The sequence below is a fragment of the Scatophagus argus genome, chromosome 8 (genome assembly GCF_020382885.2).
Source record: "Scatophagus argus isolate fScaArg1 chromosome 8, fScaArg1.pri, whole genome shotgun sequence".
NCBI classification, from domain to species: Eukaryota; Metazoa; Chordata; class Actinopteri; family Scatophagidae; genus Scatophagus; species Scatophagus argus.
In genome coordinates, this window is record NC_058500.1 from 13,294,432 (window position 1) to 13,315,370 (window position 20,939).

The 20,939-nt window shown below is 42.4% G+C and overlaps 1 protein-coding gene across 12 annotated transcripts in view; it reads right to left on the reverse strand.

The window, feature by feature from the left end:
• The window catches only part of si:dkey-151g10.3 (serine/threonine-protein kinase WNK3), a 35,200-nt gene extending 15,508 nt beyond the window's left edge, over positions 1 to 19,692 (reverse strand). For 3 of the 12 annotated variants that reach the window (XM_046396302.1, XM_046396307.1, XM_046396299.1), the window contains exons 1-10: positions 19,034 to 19,688; positions 11,115 to 12,241; positions 3,232 to 3,404; positions 2,683 to 2,903; positions 2,040 to 2,197; positions 1,755 to 1,843; positions 1,406 to 1,625; positions 848 to 1,175; positions 480 to 598; positions 167 to 358 (exon numbers count right to left, since the gene is read on the reverse strand). In XM_046396302.1, the coding sequence (XP_046252258.1) occupies positions 167 to 358; positions 480 to 598; positions 848 to 1,175; positions 1,406 to 1,625; positions 1,755 to 1,843; positions 2,040 to 2,197; positions 2,683 to 2,903; positions 3,232 to 3,404; positions 11,115 to 11,837 (2,223 nt within the window). In that variant the 5' untranslated portion in view covers positions 11,838 to 12,241; positions 19,034 to 19,688. Of the gene's footprint in view, positions 1 to 166; positions 359 to 479; positions 599 to 847; positions 1,176 to 1,405; positions 1,626 to 1,754; positions 1,844 to 2,039; positions 2,198 to 2,427; positions 2,635 to 2,682; positions 2,904 to 3,231; positions 3,405 to 5,046; positions 5,223 to 11,114; positions 12,242 to 16,946; positions 17,022 to 19,033 lie in introns of those variants that run through there. The other 9 variants (XM_046396311.1, XM_046396310.1, XM_046396300.1 and 6 more) reach the window with 8 other exon arrangements.
• Positions 19,693 to 20,939: the final 1,247 nt, after the last annotated feature.

Consider the following 20,939-nt stretch of genomic DNA (forward strand, 5'->3'; position numbering starts at 1 on the left):
TGAGGATGAGTTATTACTGGGTAAATAGTTATTTGAGTTGAAAAAATAAAACATGGCAGAGGTTTTGGACCATGTGTTTACTGCCATTAACAGTAATATTAAATGTTGTAGCCCCAGTGTATATGGCTTTCATTTTAATACAAATTAGTATCAACACCCTTTTCACCTGAAAATACTGTTGAGGGACACTTGGTGGTACCTGTGGAACCATGGCACTGGGCTGAAGAAATGTCTGGCCAACAGGTCCCCCTCCACTCTGGCCTGTGGACGTGCTGGACATACTAATACTCTGGCCAATAGGTACATTCGGAGCACTTCCACTCTCACCAATTAGAGGATGAGCTGATGCGCCGGTACTCTGTAGTAAGAGACAATAGTTGATTAATGATGTAATGTATCAGTACGGTGATTTCAAACAATGATTAATTAATCAGTTTGGAGTATTTTGTCAACAAAATGAAAACAGTTATAAGACGTACAGATGCCATAGGGGGGAGTGCAGTCTGGGAGTGGGTGTATGATTCCCCTTGCTGAGAGTACGCCTGACTCTGTCCACTTGTGTAAGATTCACAGCTGGCAGACCCAATGCTCTCACCTTCTGAGTGAAAGACAAAAAAAAAAAGAAATGTAGGAGCGAATAAAGAAAGCATGGAAGTCGGCAAATGTGAATGAATGTAACATGAATAAAACATTTAAAACACTTTACATGTCACGTCAAATAGATTTTCATCAAATTCACAACTCCCATGATCCTACATGACATCATCAAACTTGTGTTTCCATGGTTTTGATAGTGAGATCCATAGCAGCAGAAACTGGTAATATATCGTGAAGGTGCATACTGTACCTGGCAGACTAAGGGTTGTCCCACTGAAAATATGCTGCTGCCTGACATGCTGGTCCACTTCAGGCAGCTCCTCAGACTCCTGCCCTCCTCCTCCCACTCCTCTTCCTCCTGTCTGTCCAGCTACCCCTGGCCCCAGTGAAGACGGGCAGGATGGATGAGTAAATGTGTAAGAGGAGAGAGTAGAGTCTCTTCTTTCTTCAAAGCCTTGCTGCTGCTGGAGGAGCTGCTGCTGCCGACGCTCCCGTGACTTTTTGATCAGATTTACTCGGTCCCGGATGGATTTTCCTACCACTTTAGCATCACTCTCATGAAAAAATCCTGACTTCACCTGAGAGAAAGACAGAGAGAGAGGAGAGTTATTAATGACTAGAGGTAGACAGAGTGAATGTAGGTCAGAAGGAAGTAGCTTCAAATGGCTGATAAATGAGCTCAAGTATTTCCCATACCTGATCTTCATTCAAGTTTTGAGGCATCAAAGCCTTTTCCCAGTTTGCCCTATCCCACAAGGGACATTCATAAACCCTGTTTTTACTAAACAGAATTGTCTCTGTGTCTCACCATCTCTAAAGCCACTTCCTCAGCACTATCATTCTCCAGGTCATAGCTGAACTCGATGGCCTCATTGTCTTTATGCTTCCCTTTTAGCTTCTTGGGCTCTTCGACCCAAATCCGGAGAGCCAGACAGTCCTGTGTGCCTGTGTCCTCCTCTGCCAGTTCCACCCGCACCCCTGTGTCCTCTCCAAAGAATGCATGGTTCAGGAGGTCTCGAATGGAGAGTCTGTCAAGGGAATGACAAAAAAGGGTCAAGGATAATGAAACAGGTATCAGTATGCTTTATGATTGCCTGATCAGGAATTCTCCATCAGACCGTGCAGTATCTCATGTTATGGAACTAAAACCTGCTTACCTCTGACTCTTGTTCTGACGAATGCAGCCTTCAATGATCTCTTTGATCTCTGGGTCATTCACTTTATCAAAACTAGCTGGCTTTATGCCCTGCAGAAAAAGACATGTGAAATTAATTGTATCAATTGTAAACATGGGAATTAGATTTTGGGATATTTTATATAATCAGTCATTTTTCACCATGAACCCAGATCACTGGGATCAAATTTAAATAAGCTACTAAAGAATTAGCTCTATGCATGTCATCACCACAAATGTGCTGTGTAATGTAGTCAAAGAGACTCACACTTGTGACTTTGCGATAGATCTGAGCAGCATTTTGACACTCAGAGTAGGGGTATTCTGAAGTGGCCATTTCCAGCATGCACATCCCAAAGGCATAGACATCCACAGACTCGTCATAGTGCTCCTCATACATCTCCGGGGCCATGAATTCCGGGGTTCCTGTTGAAACCAAACAGTAGTTTACAGTCAATAACAGGCAGAGCAGCTGAAAAACTATTTCAGCACTATCAATGTTTACAATCTGTATTTACTGTCACATAACACATCACACAGAACACTTAAGCCCAAAAGTCAATGGAGGAATTCAAATTCAATTGAAACTCTGATAAAAATCTTCCTTCTTGTTCTTGCTTCTTGAGTAAAAATTTATTGAGCTAAGTGGTACTCACAGTGCATTGATTAAGTTGTTTCACAGAGGTAACATCTCATCAGTGGTCTCTGTTTACATTAAGTGCTGCTCACGTGGATTCTGCAGTGGCAATGTCAATAGCAAGCTGTACTTCTAGGCAGCAGAGGCCCTCTAACTGTGCTAAATGCAATGAAAACTTATATGTATAGGCCCTGACTCAGTTTGCTGATGTAGATACTACATGTCTGGCATTGTTCTCGTAAGCCGTTAATCTTTTATTCTTTATGTAGCCTACCTATAACACTCTTGGCAAAGGAGGTCCGCATAAGAGTGGCCAATCCCAGGTCACCTATTTTCACTGAGCCTGTGGGGCCAGTTATGAAGATGTTGTCACACTTGAGGTCCCGGTGGACTATTGGGGGAGTCCTGGTGTGAAGGAAATGAAGGCCCTTCAGGATTTGCCTACACCAGCTCCTCAGGACCTTGGGTTTCATCACCTTAAAGCGCTTCAGATAACTGTGCAGAGAGAGCAAGAGCAGGATTTTGTGGTCAGACTCATCAAAATACTGTAATCAACCACAGCTTTGATGATCCCCATGAGAGACAAAACAATATTATAAATATCTCTGAATTTCAGTGTATTATGATTATCTGGCATGATGACACTTGAATCACTGAATATTATATTGCAAAAAAAATGAATTAACATGGCCAAGAAATACAGAAAGATACATTGGGATTAGGATTTTATGCCTATGGCTGAAAGACTTATTTTAATACAAATTAAAAACTACAAAAAACATCACTGAGTGAAGAATAATACATAGGAGGATGTTGTGCTAACGTTTTGAGTGTTCCTGAAGTCATGAGTTCAGTGACCAGAACGATGCACTTCTTGCCGCGGAGCACAGACTCCCAAGAATCATAGAATCGGACGATGTTGGGGTGCTGAAGCCCCTTCAGCATCTCGGCCTCCTCCTTGAAGCGTTGCTGCTCCGCCTTGGTCAGTTTGCGGTCCTGAGGTGAGAGGTGCATCACTGTGAATATTTACTATATGGCATATGGCGCTATACAGCAAGAGTATTTACTTCCCTGCAGCTTTAGAGAGTTTTTCCTATATATTGTGTGCCAATTCCAAAACTACAAACACTGTTTCATTTATTTCCATAAGCTGTACAAGAAAGCTGCCTTGAGATTCTCTTCAGAGCCCTAAAACACCACACGCTTCACACCCACGACCCATGTGCACTAACACTTATTGCCACTAGATGGTACTAGCAATACAGAGATGCAGCAGTGCTGAGACAACACCCAAGATGTAGCTTTATAAAACACATTGGTACAGCATCTGCCACACATCCCCAGTATGGCGGACAGAATGGTCGCCGCAGAAAACTAAATCACTGACAAGGGCAGCATCCCACAGGAACTGAGACAGCCATTGACTAATCCCTCTTTTAAACACTGATGCACACTAGTGCATGTTATGCAGTCAATGTGTTCTGTTGTGCAGTTTAAAAAATGCTGTATTATTTCTTGTATTCCTCTATTTTATTAAATCCTTGGTGCTATCACCAATGATATCTGTCATATTCAGACTAAAATACACATAGCTTTAAATTCCCTGAAAATCAAATCAATGAGAAACAGTGTTTATGAATATCTAAGTAAAGTGATGGTGATAAAACACTGAAGAATCAAACACAATGTTCACAATTAAAGAATTTTACATGGAGGAAATCCTGACTGGCCCCTCTAAGTCAGAGCATATTTTTAGACTTGTCACAAACAACTGTTGTTGGCTGCTATTTCCACAAGTACAGATAACAAAGCATTTCAGGTCTGTGGTCTTTTAACCTGTGTAACCTGTATCGACCTCTTGTGACCTGCTGATTATGGACATCATTCAATGATACTGAAAAGCCTGAATAGAAAATACATTATGTTCATTCCTGTGTATTTGTATGTAACAACATGAAACCTTTAACCACTTATATAAAGGAAAATGTAAAAAAAAAAAAAAAAAAGAGAGAGAGAGACAGACAAAACAAAACAGTGTGTCTGACTTAATATCTGCAGGGGAGTCAGATGGCAGCAATCGCCGTGTCACAAACAGACCTCACTATAAATAGAAGTCATCATAACAGTGGCTTTCCACTGATCGATTCTCATTGATGTTCAGCTTTTTTGCTTTACACAAAGCTCCCTGAATGGAGGCAGTGTACTGCAGATGTCTGGATGCAAATAAACAGATTTTCATGTAATGCAGTCTCTCTCTCTCTCTCCCTATATCTATCTTTATATCACTGTACCAACTCTGCTCTTCTCTTCCTCTTGTGTCTGTGTTTCATCTTTTCATATACCTCTTGCTCTCTGTGTCTATGCTGGTTCAGTGTCCTTTTCTGGAAGTACTGATGGAGGCGATCCGTTCACCCCTCCCTTCCCAACAGAGAAGAAGCATCAACAAAAGGACTGATCCTCGTTGCACTATTATGGCTAAGAATAAGTTGCCCAGCCTAGATTTACCCTTCTGTTTTCATTGCTTTAACACGAGCTATGTGCATGCATGCTTACGCAACTGTGTGTCTGTACCTGACCATGAACAGGTGTGTCTAACCATTCTTATGTTTCAAAATGCCTGTCTCTACAATAGCCATACCTATACATACATGTGTCTTCTCTCTGGTGTGCTTTATTTTGTCAGGGAACACTGCCTCTGTTTGGGTGCCTCTGTCCTCTGTCTCACTCCACAGTCAGACCGTCACTCTGCCTCACTGTCTGGCAAAGTGTGAGACAGAGTGCTTGCCTGTGTGTCTCTGTCTGCTGCCTCCTCAGCGTTTACTGTGTCTCCCTCTCAGCGTCACATTGGATAGCCTTAGGGATGGCAAAGGTTGCAAAGAGTTCAGTCAGTGAGATTGTGTCTAGACAAACTCACATCAATCTACTCTCTATCTGCATAGCCACTAATGCACGCCCACACACACCCATGCTGACAAAAACAGAGGCACAACAACAAAAAACATCGGCAGAAAAAAGGAGACACCCATTCTTCAAGTGTGTCATTATTAAGCCAAGGCCCTCTTTCCATTCCCAAGACTGCTTAACATACCCAAACACATACTGCTGTTAGGAGGCCTCACTCTTAAAAAACACTCATAAAAACAGATCTGACAAACAAAATGGCACACCACAAGAGAAAAAGGGACAGAACAGTCTCTTAAGTGTAAGATGGATAATGGGGAGGCAACAGAGAAACAAACAGACAGAAATTGAGGCAGAAAAAGGGCAGCTCTGGAGCCTGCGACAAAGCCCCAAGGTGATCGGCCCTGGTCCTATCAGCCTGATTATTCTCCATTTCTGCAACCTAATGAAGTAAAGATTTTAACTTTTAAGCACATAGTAATATGGAAATAATAACTGCAATACTTCACCACACTTATAAATTAAATTAAATAAAAGTGCTTATGTGTATCCAACTGGCAGCACGGTGGTGCAGTGGTTAGCACTGTCGCCTCATAGCAAGAGGGTTCCAGGTTCGAATCCCGGTCTGGGCCCTTCTATGTGGAGTTTGCATGTTCTTCCTGTGCCTGCGTGGGTTTTCTCTGAGTACTCCGGCTTCCTCCCACAATACCAAAAACATGCACATTAGGTTAATTGGCTACTCTATATTGCCCCTAGGTGTGAGTGTGAGAGGTGGTTGTGTGGTTGTCTGTCTTTGTGTGTTGGCCCTGCAATTGACTGGCGACCAGTCCAGGGTGAACCCCTCCGTAGTCAGCTGGGATAGGCTCCAGCTCCCCCACGACTCTGACGGAAAAGGGGTATAGGCAATGGATGGATGGATGTGTATCCAACTATTAAAAAGCTATTGATAGTTGTCGGTATCATGGACCTCTGGGGGCAGGTATCCTGATGAATATCTTAAGACTGTAAACAGGGCAGCTACAAGGCACTGTTAGTTTCACTCCATGTATCAAGATGGATTTTCATTGCCTTGGGATGTTACATTTTTCTGATTCTGAAATGAACTAGAACTCCATAAAGTGTAAAGCAATACATAATTATAGCTTTCAATTCTTGTTTTGATTGTGTCAGAGATATATTGAATTCAGCTCTGTGGCAGTTTTTGAGACTGCAGGTTGCTGTATTGTTGGATATGGACATCGCTTTAGAATATTTTAAGTTTCAGATAACTGCAATTGATTCCAGTGTTCCTGTTATCTTGTCCACACCTGCTTTGTCAGTTTGGCCACGTAATGTTGTTGCCACATGGTGCCTCAGTGACAGGGGCCGAAGTACTATATCTTGGTAAACAGAGTAAGAACTAAGACCTGGTTGTGCATCAGGAGATTTTTTTGGATCAGACATCTGGTAGAGCAGAAGGTCAAGCTACAGGTTCAGTAGCCTCATGAAACTGGACAGGATATGGCTTACAAGACACATTTAGTAGATCTAAGAGGCTGGGGTCATGAATGCCCAGGCACGTGTGCCCTAAAACATCTATTTTAGCAAACACTGCAGAAGTGTCAGATATCATACAGATAGGATAAACTGGCTTTCACAGTTACACTCGTGTTCTTCAGGTAGAGTGGGAAAAACAAGGCTGAGTTTGGAAACTATCAAGAAATGGTAGGGCATTCATGTTGTTCTAGATGGATATTTGTATGTTTATGAGACGGTATGCTGTGCATATGGCCCCGCAGTATGGGAGTAAGCATGTCAGTGCTCCGAGGTGGCGGGTGGCTAGGATTAGATTACTGTAAGCTACAACAGCTGAGACTAACAAGATCGATTGCTTGAGAAGGACTGGCCCTCACGCCAGATTAGAACCTCAGGCCAGTAGGCCAAGTTCACTAACCTTCACAGATGCCTTCGGTCAGTGCACTGCACTTGCTAATTCTTTTGATATGACCATTTGTTAGCAGGAGTTCTTCACATCTCTATGTTTTAAAGCTACTGCACCTGTGCTGTTTGGTTGCAAAGGCAGTTTCAGTGCTATAGTGTCTAACTGGCTTCAAAAGAACACAATATCTCACTTATGGTATATCCAAGAAACAACATGTCAATAAAAATGTTTGCTTTATGTCATATTATGTCTATAAACAGTCCTGCTCCTCATATACAGTGATGTGTAAAGGTTGATTAATGAACATCATTTCTACCATGCAAATTAATCTTAACGTCTGACTCAGAGAGCTTCCCTTTTATGTTATTTCCCTTTTTGGAATGTGCCCTAGAAAATCATCCCATGTCATAACAAAGTGAACAAAGCACTACATATTTATTCAGTTCTGATTAGGCTATACAGTTAATATCAGTGGCACGTGTTATGTCTCAAACATTCACTAACCACTGAACCTCCACTGCCGGTTAGGTAATGTGGCTACAGCCTGAGGGACACTTGCCAACTGTCAGTGCCCTAGTTCAGCAAGCGTCAGATCAGTTTGGTTGGATCGATTCCATCCCAGTCTAGTCAGTTCAGCTGTTGTGCATTTGATTTTAGCTCTCCTAATGCTAGCAACACATCAATAGCCTTTCTGTGCTTTACCTGGCCCTATCTAAGTGCTGTTTTCATAATCACAAACAATAGTCTTTAACTCCTCTTTAACTCATAAGCTGGCGTTTATCTGCAGGCATAATTCCAAAAGGCTTTATAACAACACATGTTAAATCAGATACATAAAATATTTAATAGTGTAATCTGCTCCAGTGTTTGCAGTCCTATGAGTGTGGCTTGGCTGGACTGAGCTGATTTGAGCTGGACCAGTCTGGGATGACTGGGTTGAACCAGTCTGGTTTCTGCTGCCTGAGTTATGCTGTCTGTGCAGGGTTTTTGTTCCAGCCTTACAGGCACCCACTGTAATTAACTCCCCTGGATCACTCTGCATGCTCACTCACATAGACAAAAAGTGATAGAGGGAGAGATGGAGGGAGGGTGAAAGGGTGAGAGTGGAAGAGAAAGCGGGTGACAGGCAGACACATACAGTGGCATATGTTGACACAGACGGACAGAGAGCAACAGCTTGAACACAGAAATGCAATACATGTATGAACACATCAACTTGGTGTGATAGATGGCAAAATATATGCCTGAAGGTGTAGCAAAAAGATATATGGTTCTGCCCTTTTAGGCGTGAAATTCCCAGGAAAAGGCAGAGGAGAGAAGTGAGGATGGTGTCCGCACTGGGAACTTTAATTACACACTCTTTCAAGCTGCATTTGGACAGTTAATCCCCTGGCTTCCCTCTCTTTGTGGACACAGGAGGAGACAAGCTAGGTGCTCCCAGACTGCAGTCTCACAGGATAGTGGAGATGGCATCAAATGTTGCATTGACTAGTCACGTACAGGTTGTTTATGCTCTCATCCTATTCACTGCCTTAAAATTGGGAACATTGCATAGATTGTCCATAGTCTTATGCCACTATTATTCCTGGACAGAATGTTCTCTGTGCCCGTTATTTGATTACTGAGACCTTTGCTTATAAAAGGAAATGACTGTTGAAATTTAAAATAACGAATGAAGAATTTAGTCAACTTATAAAATCTTGTTTGTCTTGTGCCATAATTAACAGACTTTAGACAAAGAATATTGTTGTGTATTACTGTCCTTAATTAAAGTGCATCCACACTGTACTGACATACTGAAGACTGCCCATCCAGCAGGGTATCACATTTATGCTTGTATAAATTTCATCATTAATAATGTAGTGAACAGCTCATACATAATCATTATTATTGCGATTACTGCCACCCATTATAATTCCACTTTCCACTTTAACAGTGGATAACCTTTGGTCAGGTGGACAGATCATGTGACCTGAGTGACTAGAATGTTGTACTGAATGTGCCACTGGATCCCTCTATAGGCGTGTGACCGGGCCACTGTGTACTGTTTGTATGTACGTGTGTGTGTGTGTGTGTGTGGGCCTGTGTCTCACTGCATGTGGTAAGTTAGCTTTAGCTACAAGGCTGCTCTCTGGGAGGGATGCCATATTTATCCACTGTTTGGTTCAACGACTCACCATTACCCCCAACCCGTCTCACTGCTGTAGCCTGTGAGTCAGAATCGTAGTCTGTTTTCCTCTAAAAGGGTGCCTTCCTACCTGTGCATATAGCAATTCTACAATGTAATTACACTGGAAAATATGCATAGAGTGTAATTTACTCATGCTTCCACACAAGTAACAAGAAAAACTAGTTTTTCTCCATGAGATTTACTTTCAGCAAATGCATTTGTGGAGACAAAATTGGATCTCACACACTCAATATGGGTGCTCAAATCAGCTTAAGCCTACTGTCCTTTCATTAAAAAAAAATGCTTCACCAGCTTGGATTTGCTCGTAGTCCTGAGTCAAGTCAAATCTCAGTGTGGTGCCTTTGCTGATATCACTGAAGAATGCTGTCTCCAAAATATATTAATGACAACACTATTATTCAGGGTGAAAGAGGCTACCTTTGCAAGCTGAGCAGATCTCTTGAAAAAAAATAACACATCAAGTATTTAAGTAGGACTGGACAGGAGCTGTGGCAGTATGATAAGCAGCAGAGCCCACACTTTGATGTGAAGCTGATTCACTAGGTGTTAGAATAAAACCACAAAAGGTGATGGGGCATGCCTGCTGCTTGTTAGTCCAACAGACAGAGCCTGATCTCAAGGATTAGCCAAGGCTCTTGTTTTGGAATTAGCTCCAAACCAAACACATGACTGACTTTTCTCACACAAAGCCAGCAGTCAAATAGATGGCTTACCATAACACTGCTCTCTATTGTAGGGCCAAGAGTCAGAGGGATGCATTTCTTCTCTCCTCCACAAGTCTATCTCCCACCACATGTTAAATTCACATCATCTAACAATGTTTCCCATTACTTCTCAGCATGGTAAATCCAGTTGTCTCCAGTAAAGACTGGGACAGAGCTCCAATGTTAGACATTTATCATATTTCTTTGTTTTCCTCCCACTGATGTGTCAGTGCATGACAAGGAATTTCTCACAGTAATGTTTACTCTTGTTATGTCTTCATTTGCTCATTTTGCTATTTGCTCTGTGCACAGAAGATGTTCAGAGGTTCTCTTGCACTTGCATTATTTCCATTTCACACCTCATTAGATTACACAATAGACAAGAGTAGGCTGTGACATGTTCTGAAGCCTCAGCTATATCCAAATGCATGTTATAAGCGGCCTAATAAGCAACAAATATTGACCATATACTTTGTAATATGAACATAAACATCTGTTGATATCATATCAAAACAAGAAGCACTGACAGCCCATGATTCTATTATTCACAGCAGTCCTAGAAAAGGCAAAGCCTCTACTTTCACTTTGTGCTGTCACTCAATTACAAGTAATGCTCCTCCTTTTCACCCTGGTCTCCACTAAACTGCAGTCTCAGTATGAATAGCAAGCAAACAATGAGCTGAGAATCCCAGATTTCAGAAGGAAGAGCTCCCAGGACACATCTAATATATCTAATATGATTCACTTCTGAAGAACAACATGGGGCTTAAAGCTCTCCAAAGCACAAAAATGAGAAATATTCTTTGCTGATAAAAAGTATTTCCATTTACCTCTCTGGGTTGTGTACACATTCAGGATTTTTCAAGTGAATTGTTTCTTTGGGTTTTATTTTATCTTGCAGCCAAACTGTACCTGCTAATGCAGAATTTATAGTAAAGGTTGAATATGTGGCAACATGGTGTGAAAAAAAAGAGAACAGTTTGGCTTACCTGAAGTTCACACCAAGCCACCTCAACCCAAGTCTCTGTGTCCAGGCCTTTGTACACAGTCTTGAAGGCTCCTCTGCCTAGTTCAATGTCAAACTTGAGGAACCTGCCTCCAGGAGAGGTGGCCACCGCCTTCATCTCTGCCTCCTCCTCTTGCTCACGGTCCCTCTCTTTCCCCCTCTGGGTAGGTGTGGAGGAAGGAGCATCCTTGCCAGGTTCCTGACTGGAGCTGGGGCAGGATGGGTCGTGGCCCAAGGCAGCACAGGATGAAGCAACCCCTTGCTGCTGAGCACTGCTGGCGAAGACTGAGTCTGAGGAGCGCAGCTCAAGATGGGGGGCACTGTGGGGTGCCTCTGGCTGCACCTCGACCTCATCGTTCTCCTCACAAATCTCCACACTCTTTCTGAAGAAGCGCTTCTCCCTCCTCAATCGTTTCTGGCCAGTGTCAGTTGGTAAGGAGGGGGTGGAAAATGAAATCAGTCTGACTTTGTTCTCTTCACCTGCCTGGCTGGACTCCCCTCCTCCTCCTCCTGGGATTCTTCCATCCTCTCCTCCTGTCGCTTTCCTCTCCTGAGTCTGGGAGGAGGGGAAGTCCGAGGGGGTGCTATGTGTCCTCTCCCTCTGTGGGTCAGCCCTGCCCTCCCGCTCCGTGTCCTCCTCCCTCTGTCCATCAGGTTTCTCTGTGGATTCCTCAGTGCCTGTAGGCTCTCCTGGGTCAGTAGCCATGGGGAATGGCCTTTCCCACTCCTCCTAGACTTCCTCCTCCTCCTCCAAACCTGTGCTCCTCCGTCAGTCCCCGTGTCTCTCTCTTTCTGTGGTCACCCACTCACCCCTTCTAGTCTGTCAGGCTGTTCTTGCAGTGTGGCAGATGACTGAAGGCTGTTCTTGATCAAACTTTCTCCTATTTTTCTTCGGCTCTCTGTAAGCAAATAGTTTCAGTCCTCGCTGTTCTCCTCAGCATTTCCTACATGTCCTTTAAAACCCACGTAGGTGCAGTACCTAGTAAACCACACTTCTCCCAGTTCTTACAAACAAATGCGCACTACACCAGGAATCTTTCTCAGGACTGCTGGGAGTGCAGCTGCAGTGTTTTTCTTTCAAAGCGTTGTGTGAATATCTTCAAGTAAACCCTGCAAGACAAAAACAAAACACTGTATTAATATTCAGCCAGTCGGGGAATTATTGTTATGTTGTTACCATATTTTACTGTCTTAAGAAGAATGCGAGTGGCATCCTGTTTGTTTTCAAAGAGACACATTTGAATAGCAAAGTCAGAGGGTTCCCTATACTTCAGAAGGACAGAGAACCCTCACAATGCCTTGGTAAGGAAATGGACTGTCAGAGCAGCCCAGTCGTAAAAGTAAACTGCATACATATGATATGAAATAATGAATGAACAAATTTCACTAAAAATATGAGTTGTCAATGATTCAGCAAAGAGACAGTGTACTTCCTGAATGTGAGGTATTGACGGCCTGCAAATCTCGACAAACATTGAAGAGAACCCAATCTGAGTAGATTTTGAAGATCTCCATAACTCGTACAATGTTCCCAGTAATCAGTACAGGGTAAAAGAGAGAGAGTAGCAATGTCCATAAATGATCTTTTTCCACAGCCACTTGCCAAAGTAACCAGAGGTATTTAATTGAACAATGTTAATTCAGTCTCAATAGTGAACTCTAGCAGCCCAACATGTAACCATATATGGTAGGAGTATCCCAAAACCCATCTATTAGAGCAATTATGTAATTTGCTTAATCTGCCAGACAAAAGCATCATCTCTGTCATGGGCTAAACTTTGACATTTAAGCCACAGAGTCCTCAAGAAATACCCAGCTAACGTGGTCAAGAATTACACACAGCTTCACCAATCATCAAATGCACGTTCGTTTATCAGCGTCTTGTGACTTAAGTTGTGTTCAACAGCTCCATTAGTCAACAGAAATCTGCGGTTAAGAGTATGCGATCTCAGACATTAAATATGGATGATGAACTATGGGCCGGTCGAGTGTGAATAATTCATACGCAGAGGGACTGTTGAACTACACAAAAGTGACTAACGCACATTTGAAACAAAGGGCTCATTAATACACACAACTTTGATTATGATTATCACCAGCACATGCATCAGCCAACAACATTACCCAGTGTATACCCAGTCAACCATTCAGGTAGGGTTTAAAGTGGCCCTCAGAATTATCCACTGGCAGCAGAAGGTGAAACTGAACACAGCTGCTTGCCTCTGACATGGCAATATCCCTGCAATGCTGCAACTCATTCACTGCATGGGTTCAAGTGTATGTGTGTGCAAGTGTGTGTACACTGGTGGACATCTTTATCAAGACATCTTCACTTCTCCTCTATCATTCTCCATCTGTCCCTGGATATTATATCTCCACTGCCTTCTGCCAGCTAAACACTTTTCAGTAGCTACATCACAGCTGTTTCATTAAGACACAAGCCAGCCTGGAGTTACTCTGGAGCCAGTATTTAAGAGGCAGGGCTGGGCTACCAATTACAGATGCAATAAAGCCCAAAGTCACCATTTGTGATTAAGCACCTGAACTTACAGGAAGGGAGTGTACTAATGCATTTCAATGACAAAAGGAACGTGGCTGTCCTGGGAGCGTAATGGTGCAGTAAATGAAAGTAAAAAGCGCAGTGCAGGTCAGGGTACTAACTCACTTTGCATATTAGTTTACAACTCGGCACGTATTACTTTACACCTGCTCCCTGTCTAGGGTTACGGCACTCTAAGGTATGAAGGACCACACATGTACAATATATCTTGGCCCCTAAAATGTGTTCTGCACTAACAGACAGGCTCTGTCAAAATAACAGCAGAAAGTCCAGACTTTTTCTTCAGTTTTAATGAGCAAAGCCCACCAGGACCACTGAGGGGGAGGTTGGCCTTGTAGTTCACAGCAGCTATTATCTCTTTTATAATGTGGTCATTAACACTCACATCAAGCCTGTTGTCTCTCTAGCCTCAAAGCAGAGAGGTCTGACAGGCAATGCTAGTAGCCGTCAGTCACATTAAGCACACAATAGGCTGATATCAGACCAACTACTAAGAGGCTCCTGAAGAGCAAGGAAGAATTCCAGTTCAGCAACATTCCTGAGACATCGACAGACACTCTAAGAGACAAACTGTAATTAGTATTAAGCTCGTAGCCTCCCGTAACACAATCTGCACCAGAAACCATAATAAGATAATCCTTAAGATAATCCTTTATTAGTCCCATAACTGGGAAATTACAAAATTCCGAAATAATAACAAAAATAATGCAACTGAAACTAATCAGTCCAGTGGTGAAAGTTACAACTATTTTCTGGAATGAGAACCCATTTATAAATAACCAAATCAGAGAGTCAGTCTTTGGCTAGTCCAGCAAACTACATACCTGACAAATCAAGACACTTCACTTAAAACCCTCTGAATCCCATACTTCCACAAAGTAGATCTGCTTTGAGGCCTTATACTGTATAAGCTCAGACTGGAAAGTGAAACTACTTCATGACTAATGATTATTTTCATTTTTAACCTTATTTTTTGGCTGCTCAATTAGCCAGCGATGACAACTGTCTTAATTTTCTATCAACTACGCATTTCAGCGTTACAATAAATTGAAAGAAAACAAAAACAGAGAACAAATGGCTCATCTAAAGACTTAAAGCAATGTGAAAATAACTTAAGGAAACTGAGCTGAGTTAGTGTATACTTAACTTTAATGCTGTAGTGTACAGTGAGACAAAAAGGTACAGGCTAACAGGATGTGGGAAACATAAAGGGGGGTAGAACAACAGGCGATAAAGAGAGGGAAGTTGCCCTTTAAACTAGAGCTTATTCGCCACGTCCCCAGGGCAAGGAGTTCCCATGAAAGCCACATACCGGACAGAGTTATCACAGTACATCAAACACGTTTAGCCTCATCACTGTCTCTCACACCCATCCAGTCTCCCTTTCCAAACACACACACACAGATAGGGATAAAAGACACACACTAGCAGGTCAGAACAAACTTTCTGTTTCATTCTCTTTCTCTCTCTCTCTCTGTCCCTCTAACACTCATTCTATCTTTTATACAGAGACAAACACACACACACACATCAAAACCAAAACCTCTTTCACACCAAAACTGCACATCCCCTTTCAATGAAAGAATGCCGAAAGGAATTTCCTGACACCAGCCAAATGACCAAGAAACTGCCCATGTGGGCAAAAGTGATAAACCATAGTTGAAGATAACAAAATCAAAGTTGCAGCTGAGGCAGCTCTACGGCAGTGAAACGACTCCGGTATCCCGCAAACATCAAGTTCAGATATCAGAATCGTTGTCTAGTCATTTTTCTGTCAGTGTTCGAGTACGTGCGAAGCGAACATCAGACGTGCTGCAGTCTGCCTGCCCTCCAGCCTGCTGTGAGGCTCTTGCATGGGGAGAACACCTGCAGCTGCCTAATCATTTTTCTGAAATGAGCAGAAAAAATCATTGTGACACCTTTGCTCCATGACTGCCAAAGATGTGATTTCTATCCTATTCTCAAAACCCACTGAAGCCAATGTCTGTTTTCGCTAGAGCTTCTTTTTTAATCTGTGCAAAGTTTTTAAGACAAGGAGGGGGGAAAAAAAGCCCCACCTTACTTCTCTATCGCACAGGCTCTAGCAAAAGTGCACACTCACAAGTTTCATATCTCCTGCACAATCTACAACTTTAAACACAACAAGTACATTGAAACCCTATCTGACCACTGCACATTTTTTCATACCTTACTTCATAGGGATTCAACAATGACTGTTGGGATGCACACATTAATCCCCTGGAACCAAACTGCTGCTGGAAAATTAGGCAGGCAGACAAAGGGAGAGAGCCAGGGGACTCGATGTGTGTGTGCGCACTGACAGCACCGTTTTTGCAATTGAGGGGGACGTGCAGATGAAAAGAGTGAATAAAAAGTGGCGAGGGGGACAGGAAGGGATTGTAGTTGGTGGGAGCAGGCGGACAGCAGAGTTTCAAACAGTGAGAGAGAGGGAAGGAGAGATGGAGCGAGGGGGGCCGGCCAGTAGAAGGGGTGGGAAAAATGTGTGTGTGAAAGAGAACAAGAGAGAGATAAAGAGAGGGAGGGGTGGCACAGACAAAAAGGGGGCTGGGGCAGGGGGGGGGGGATTTTGCCTGATAAAATATGTGCCAATGTTTGTGTGAATGAAAGCAGTGACTATAGCTAAATTTTTTGTCTGAACAAAAGCAGCTACAGTTGTGCATGGAGAGGAGAGAGGAGAGGAAAGAGGAGAGGAGAGAGGAGAGGAGAGGAGAGGATGAATACTTTTAACACATGAGGTGTTTACATTAACATAGAAATAGTTTCCGTTGGTATGCCCAGTGTCACAGTGAGACTGGCTGCAGAAGACCAAGGGAGAACAAGGTGCAGGACTGTTTTGCTCTAAACCTGTTAATATGCTGCCTCTGCTGCACTTTAAGTACACCCCCCTCCCAAAAAACTGTTTTAAGTGGAACTGATGAATCAAATAATCACCAACTGTGTGTCAATCAACTGATGATTCAGGCTTTTTATTGACAAATGTTCCCTAATTACAGCCTCTTGTAAGGATTTGCTACTTCTTTGTCAACTGAACTGAGATTTGGACCATGGCTTGGAGAAAAACGTTTCAAGATTTTTTCTTTGTTTATTTAAAATCAACAGGGTTCTCTTTTGCATTGAAAGTTCTAACTGGTGTGAGTTGTGAGGTGTTAAGTTTAATTCACGTATACGTTTATGAGAAAACAAGTGCATTATCAGCAACTATACATGTCTTACAGTCGTCTGCCGCTTACTAACCTGAGTGAGCTTTGTTCTAACAGGCAGGGAGACAGGGATGAGTAGAAAGATTCAGCAGGTACTGAGGACTGGGAACTGAGAGAAATATGAAGAGAATTGTGTTCAATTTAGTTATAGAATACCCCTCAGTCCTGTAGATCAAATTCAAACCAATACCTGCCTGTAACAACAATTTTTCCCTGCATGATTAATGCAATACTCAAATCGAGCCAGTCGTTTTTCCAATTTTGCATTAGTCACACAGATTTAAGAGGGGAGACGGAGGCTGAGTGATTTGGAGAGACAAGGCAGAGATGGTTCTGAGAGCTGCTGGCCAAAATTCAAGTGGGCTCCATTTCAAACAACAACTGATCTGAAGATACATCTGAACTCTGCAGCTCAGCTGTTGACCACAACAGCAGGTAAAAACACAGCCTGTGTTTGTTCAGTAAGGCCCCGTCAAACAGGCAAAACTGCCGTCATAAAGTTACACCAGGATAAATCACTGTAAAGTGGCAGGTGTAAACTTCTTAAGAGCTGACTTTGTGCTGCTGTCGCATTGAAAAACAGGAGGAAGTCAGGCTCAAACTGTGATTGTGTGGCTCAGTTACGACTAATGACAATGTTCAGGGCATGCACTATGCAAAACACAGCTAGGGAAGAGAAACTGAACCCACAAGCTGACGTATTAATAAGCAGAGCTTAAAAATTACCCTGGAAAAATATCATCATTCATCTCAATGCAGCACAGTAATGTGAGAGCACCGTATGTGCAATTGAACAAGAATAGATAATGTTAATTAAAACAACTCCGACTACTCCTCACACTCAATCCAATCATTGCACCAGTTGGTTCAGCACATGTTGCTTCCCTGTGCGTCTTAGGACTAGGCGCTAGGCGGTGTTTTGAAATCTGATGAAAATTACCAAATGCTGGCCATTAGAATCAAACACACAATGGCTGTTCTCTTCCCATTAGGGAAACTCAAGGCTGAAAACACAACAAGGACTTTTGTCCAATCCAGGTCAAGCATGGGAGAGTGGAGTGTAGGTAGCACACACACAGTACTGTTCACTGAGAGAGAGAAAGAGAGACAGACAGACAGTGAGAATATGTGTTATCTAACCCCCCTTTTTGTTCTTTTTCATTCCCTCAGTGAGCAGAAACCATCATACACCAAAGGATTCCTCTAGTGCAGGTGAGAAAAGGGCTCCTCAATCAGCCAATAATGAATCGAGATTACATGTTACTAAAGAGGCTTACTACTTCTGGAGCTCATATCAGCAACTGAGCCGCTTGGTCTCTGAACTTTTATGGATGATGGGCTACAAGCAAAGTAGTTTAGCAGCTGTCAGCCTTTTTTGTTCAGAGAGGAGGAATCGAGTTTTGAGCACACCACTGTCACTCACTGTCAGAGGCACTGTTTCAATATACAGCTATAAAATATGGATGCATTAGTTTATGAGGGGATGCTTGTTGTTAAAATTCATGGATAAGAATGTATATGGGTGTAGCTGTCATTGTTTTGTAACATACAGAACATGCATTGAGCAAGGAACCTATGATGTGAGTGGTTGTGCAGTACTCACTTCCTCTGAAGCAAAACGCAATAAATGTATGTTATTTATAGGCTACAGCATATATGTATGACACAATGATGCCTGGATGTGCAAGCAGCATGAAGCACGGCTATTGGCCGGCTGGTAGGCCAGCTGACTTTAGAAACGCCGTGCAAACGGTAAAAGACACAAAGTACAGTCACCACGCAGAGTGAGAGCACAGTGACTGACACCAAAAGAAACAAACCTCCTGGCCTTTAATGCCCACAGCACAAGGCGATCACTCAAATGATGGGGTAAACAGTTGGGTTCAAGGGGGGGTGACAGCTAGTCTCCCTGCAGGTCTGCACTCAACTGTTTGAACACGGCGTAATGTATTTCAAAATATTAAACAGCCATAAGAGATGATAAATGTCTAAGTAGGAAGCAATCAAGTAGTGATGACAGACCGAACAAATTTATAAAAATGTCTCACTGAGGACCACAGTCTTGGAATTACTATTATACTATTTAGAGTATATCTGTAAAGAACAACAAACAACACTCACCCAAACGTAGCATCGTAGCTCGTCGGTCCAGCGATGTATTTATTTTTTAAAAAACGAGCTGCTCAGCGCTAATAGCTAGCTAACTCACTGAGATAACTGGATTTTTTAAATATTCCTTTAGCTTTTTTTTACAAACGTTAGTACACGAGATTTACACCGGGCTTTGTGCCTACAAAATTATTTTACACCCACTGGAAAAAATACATTTACAAAAAGCTTTTTACAAAAATTCGCGGTTCCGTTTGTTTTTTCTTTCTGCATATATCTTGTACGCCTGCCGCGGTTGGCGTTATCGGCTTGAAAATCCCCCACCGGAGTCGTCGAGCCGCGGTCTGTGTAAGAGACAGGCAGGGAGCACTTGGTGTACGTGTTCCAGTTCAGACGATGTTTGCCGTTGGTTTAGAGATTTTCCCACTCGCTGCTCGGTCTGACGGCTCCAAGCTGTGCGACTGGCCATTCATGTGTATCCGAATAATATCAGGAACTTATGTACATAATTTACAACGCACGACCCCGACGGCCTTCAGCAGGTTCTCGTGTGTGCTGTGCGCGCTCCGCTCGCCCGTTCTCACTTGCCACAAGGCTCATCATCCTCCTAAGGACGAACAGGATCGACAGTTAGCTTACTCCGCCACGGGAGGGCAGTGGTGATACGTGTTTATATCAAGTGTTTGTTACGTGACTTCGATGCCGCATTCACATGCCCCTCGTAAGCTTCGAATGCGGGCCAGTAGACGTTAAACCTACAGTATGAGCGTTTTTCTATTACCGAGTCTGTAAAGCATATTCCAAGACTGTTTTACGGTTAGTGTTTTATGTTAAGGATCAGACAGATAAACGATTGTATTAATCTAGATACTGTTAATAAACCTGCACTGGTGGAAGAAGAATTGAGGTCTTTGCATCAAGTAGTAATACCAGAGTATGAATATACTAGTCCTGAATTTAAACTCTTATCATTTATATTTATTTATATATTATTTATCTTACTACGTTCTCATTAGCAAAATTTGCATAAGGTTAAAGTAAAAGTAATCCATTATTTGTATTTTATTTTGTTATTATTTTTTAACAACTTAATATATTATATAGTAGTTTAATTTATAAAAATGCCTCATATTGCTTATGATATGACACAATCAACGGCTGCGCCCATAAATGCAATGACAGTCACAGTAACAGTTACAAAACAACCAGTCAACAAACAAACAATACTTCACCAGTTGTATCACTGCAACAGTAAACTGATCACGTTTTATATGATATTTTATAAGTGAAATTGAGATCTGAAAAGTAACTAGTAACTACAGCTGTCAGATAAATGTAGCAAGTGTAGTTTTCTCAGAAATATTTTATACTTAAAGGATAACAATGTAGAAATATCCTTTGATGATTATGAGTGATAATGAAGTCCAGGTAATAATAAACTAAATTACTATCCTCCTTCAATGGCTGACTCTAGGTCTCTGCTTCTTCATGTGGACATTACATAACCCGCGGTCATCAAGAACACTGAACTCATTCGTTCATCAATAATCAATCAGTCGAACATAACGTTAAGTACACATCTAGAAATTACGATGTTTTGCAACAACACCTGAAAGCCGCATCACTCATGTCAATGGAACAATGAATTTGATCGTGTTTGTCGTTATTATGTTATAGCTCTCTGCTTAAGCGGGCAACACGATCCTATGCTATCGTTGAATTCACTGTCAGGCCTGAAATCTTCTTCATTCAGTCGGCAGTGTTTATCCCCACCTGACATATGTTCAGTGAAGCAAATGCCCTGAGCAGCACGAACTGAGTAACCCCAGCCAGTCTTTGACTTTTGTCGCCCTCTGGTGAATTTCTCCAAGAACGCCGATTGACTCCACTCAGAACCCGCGCAGAAAAACACACGATA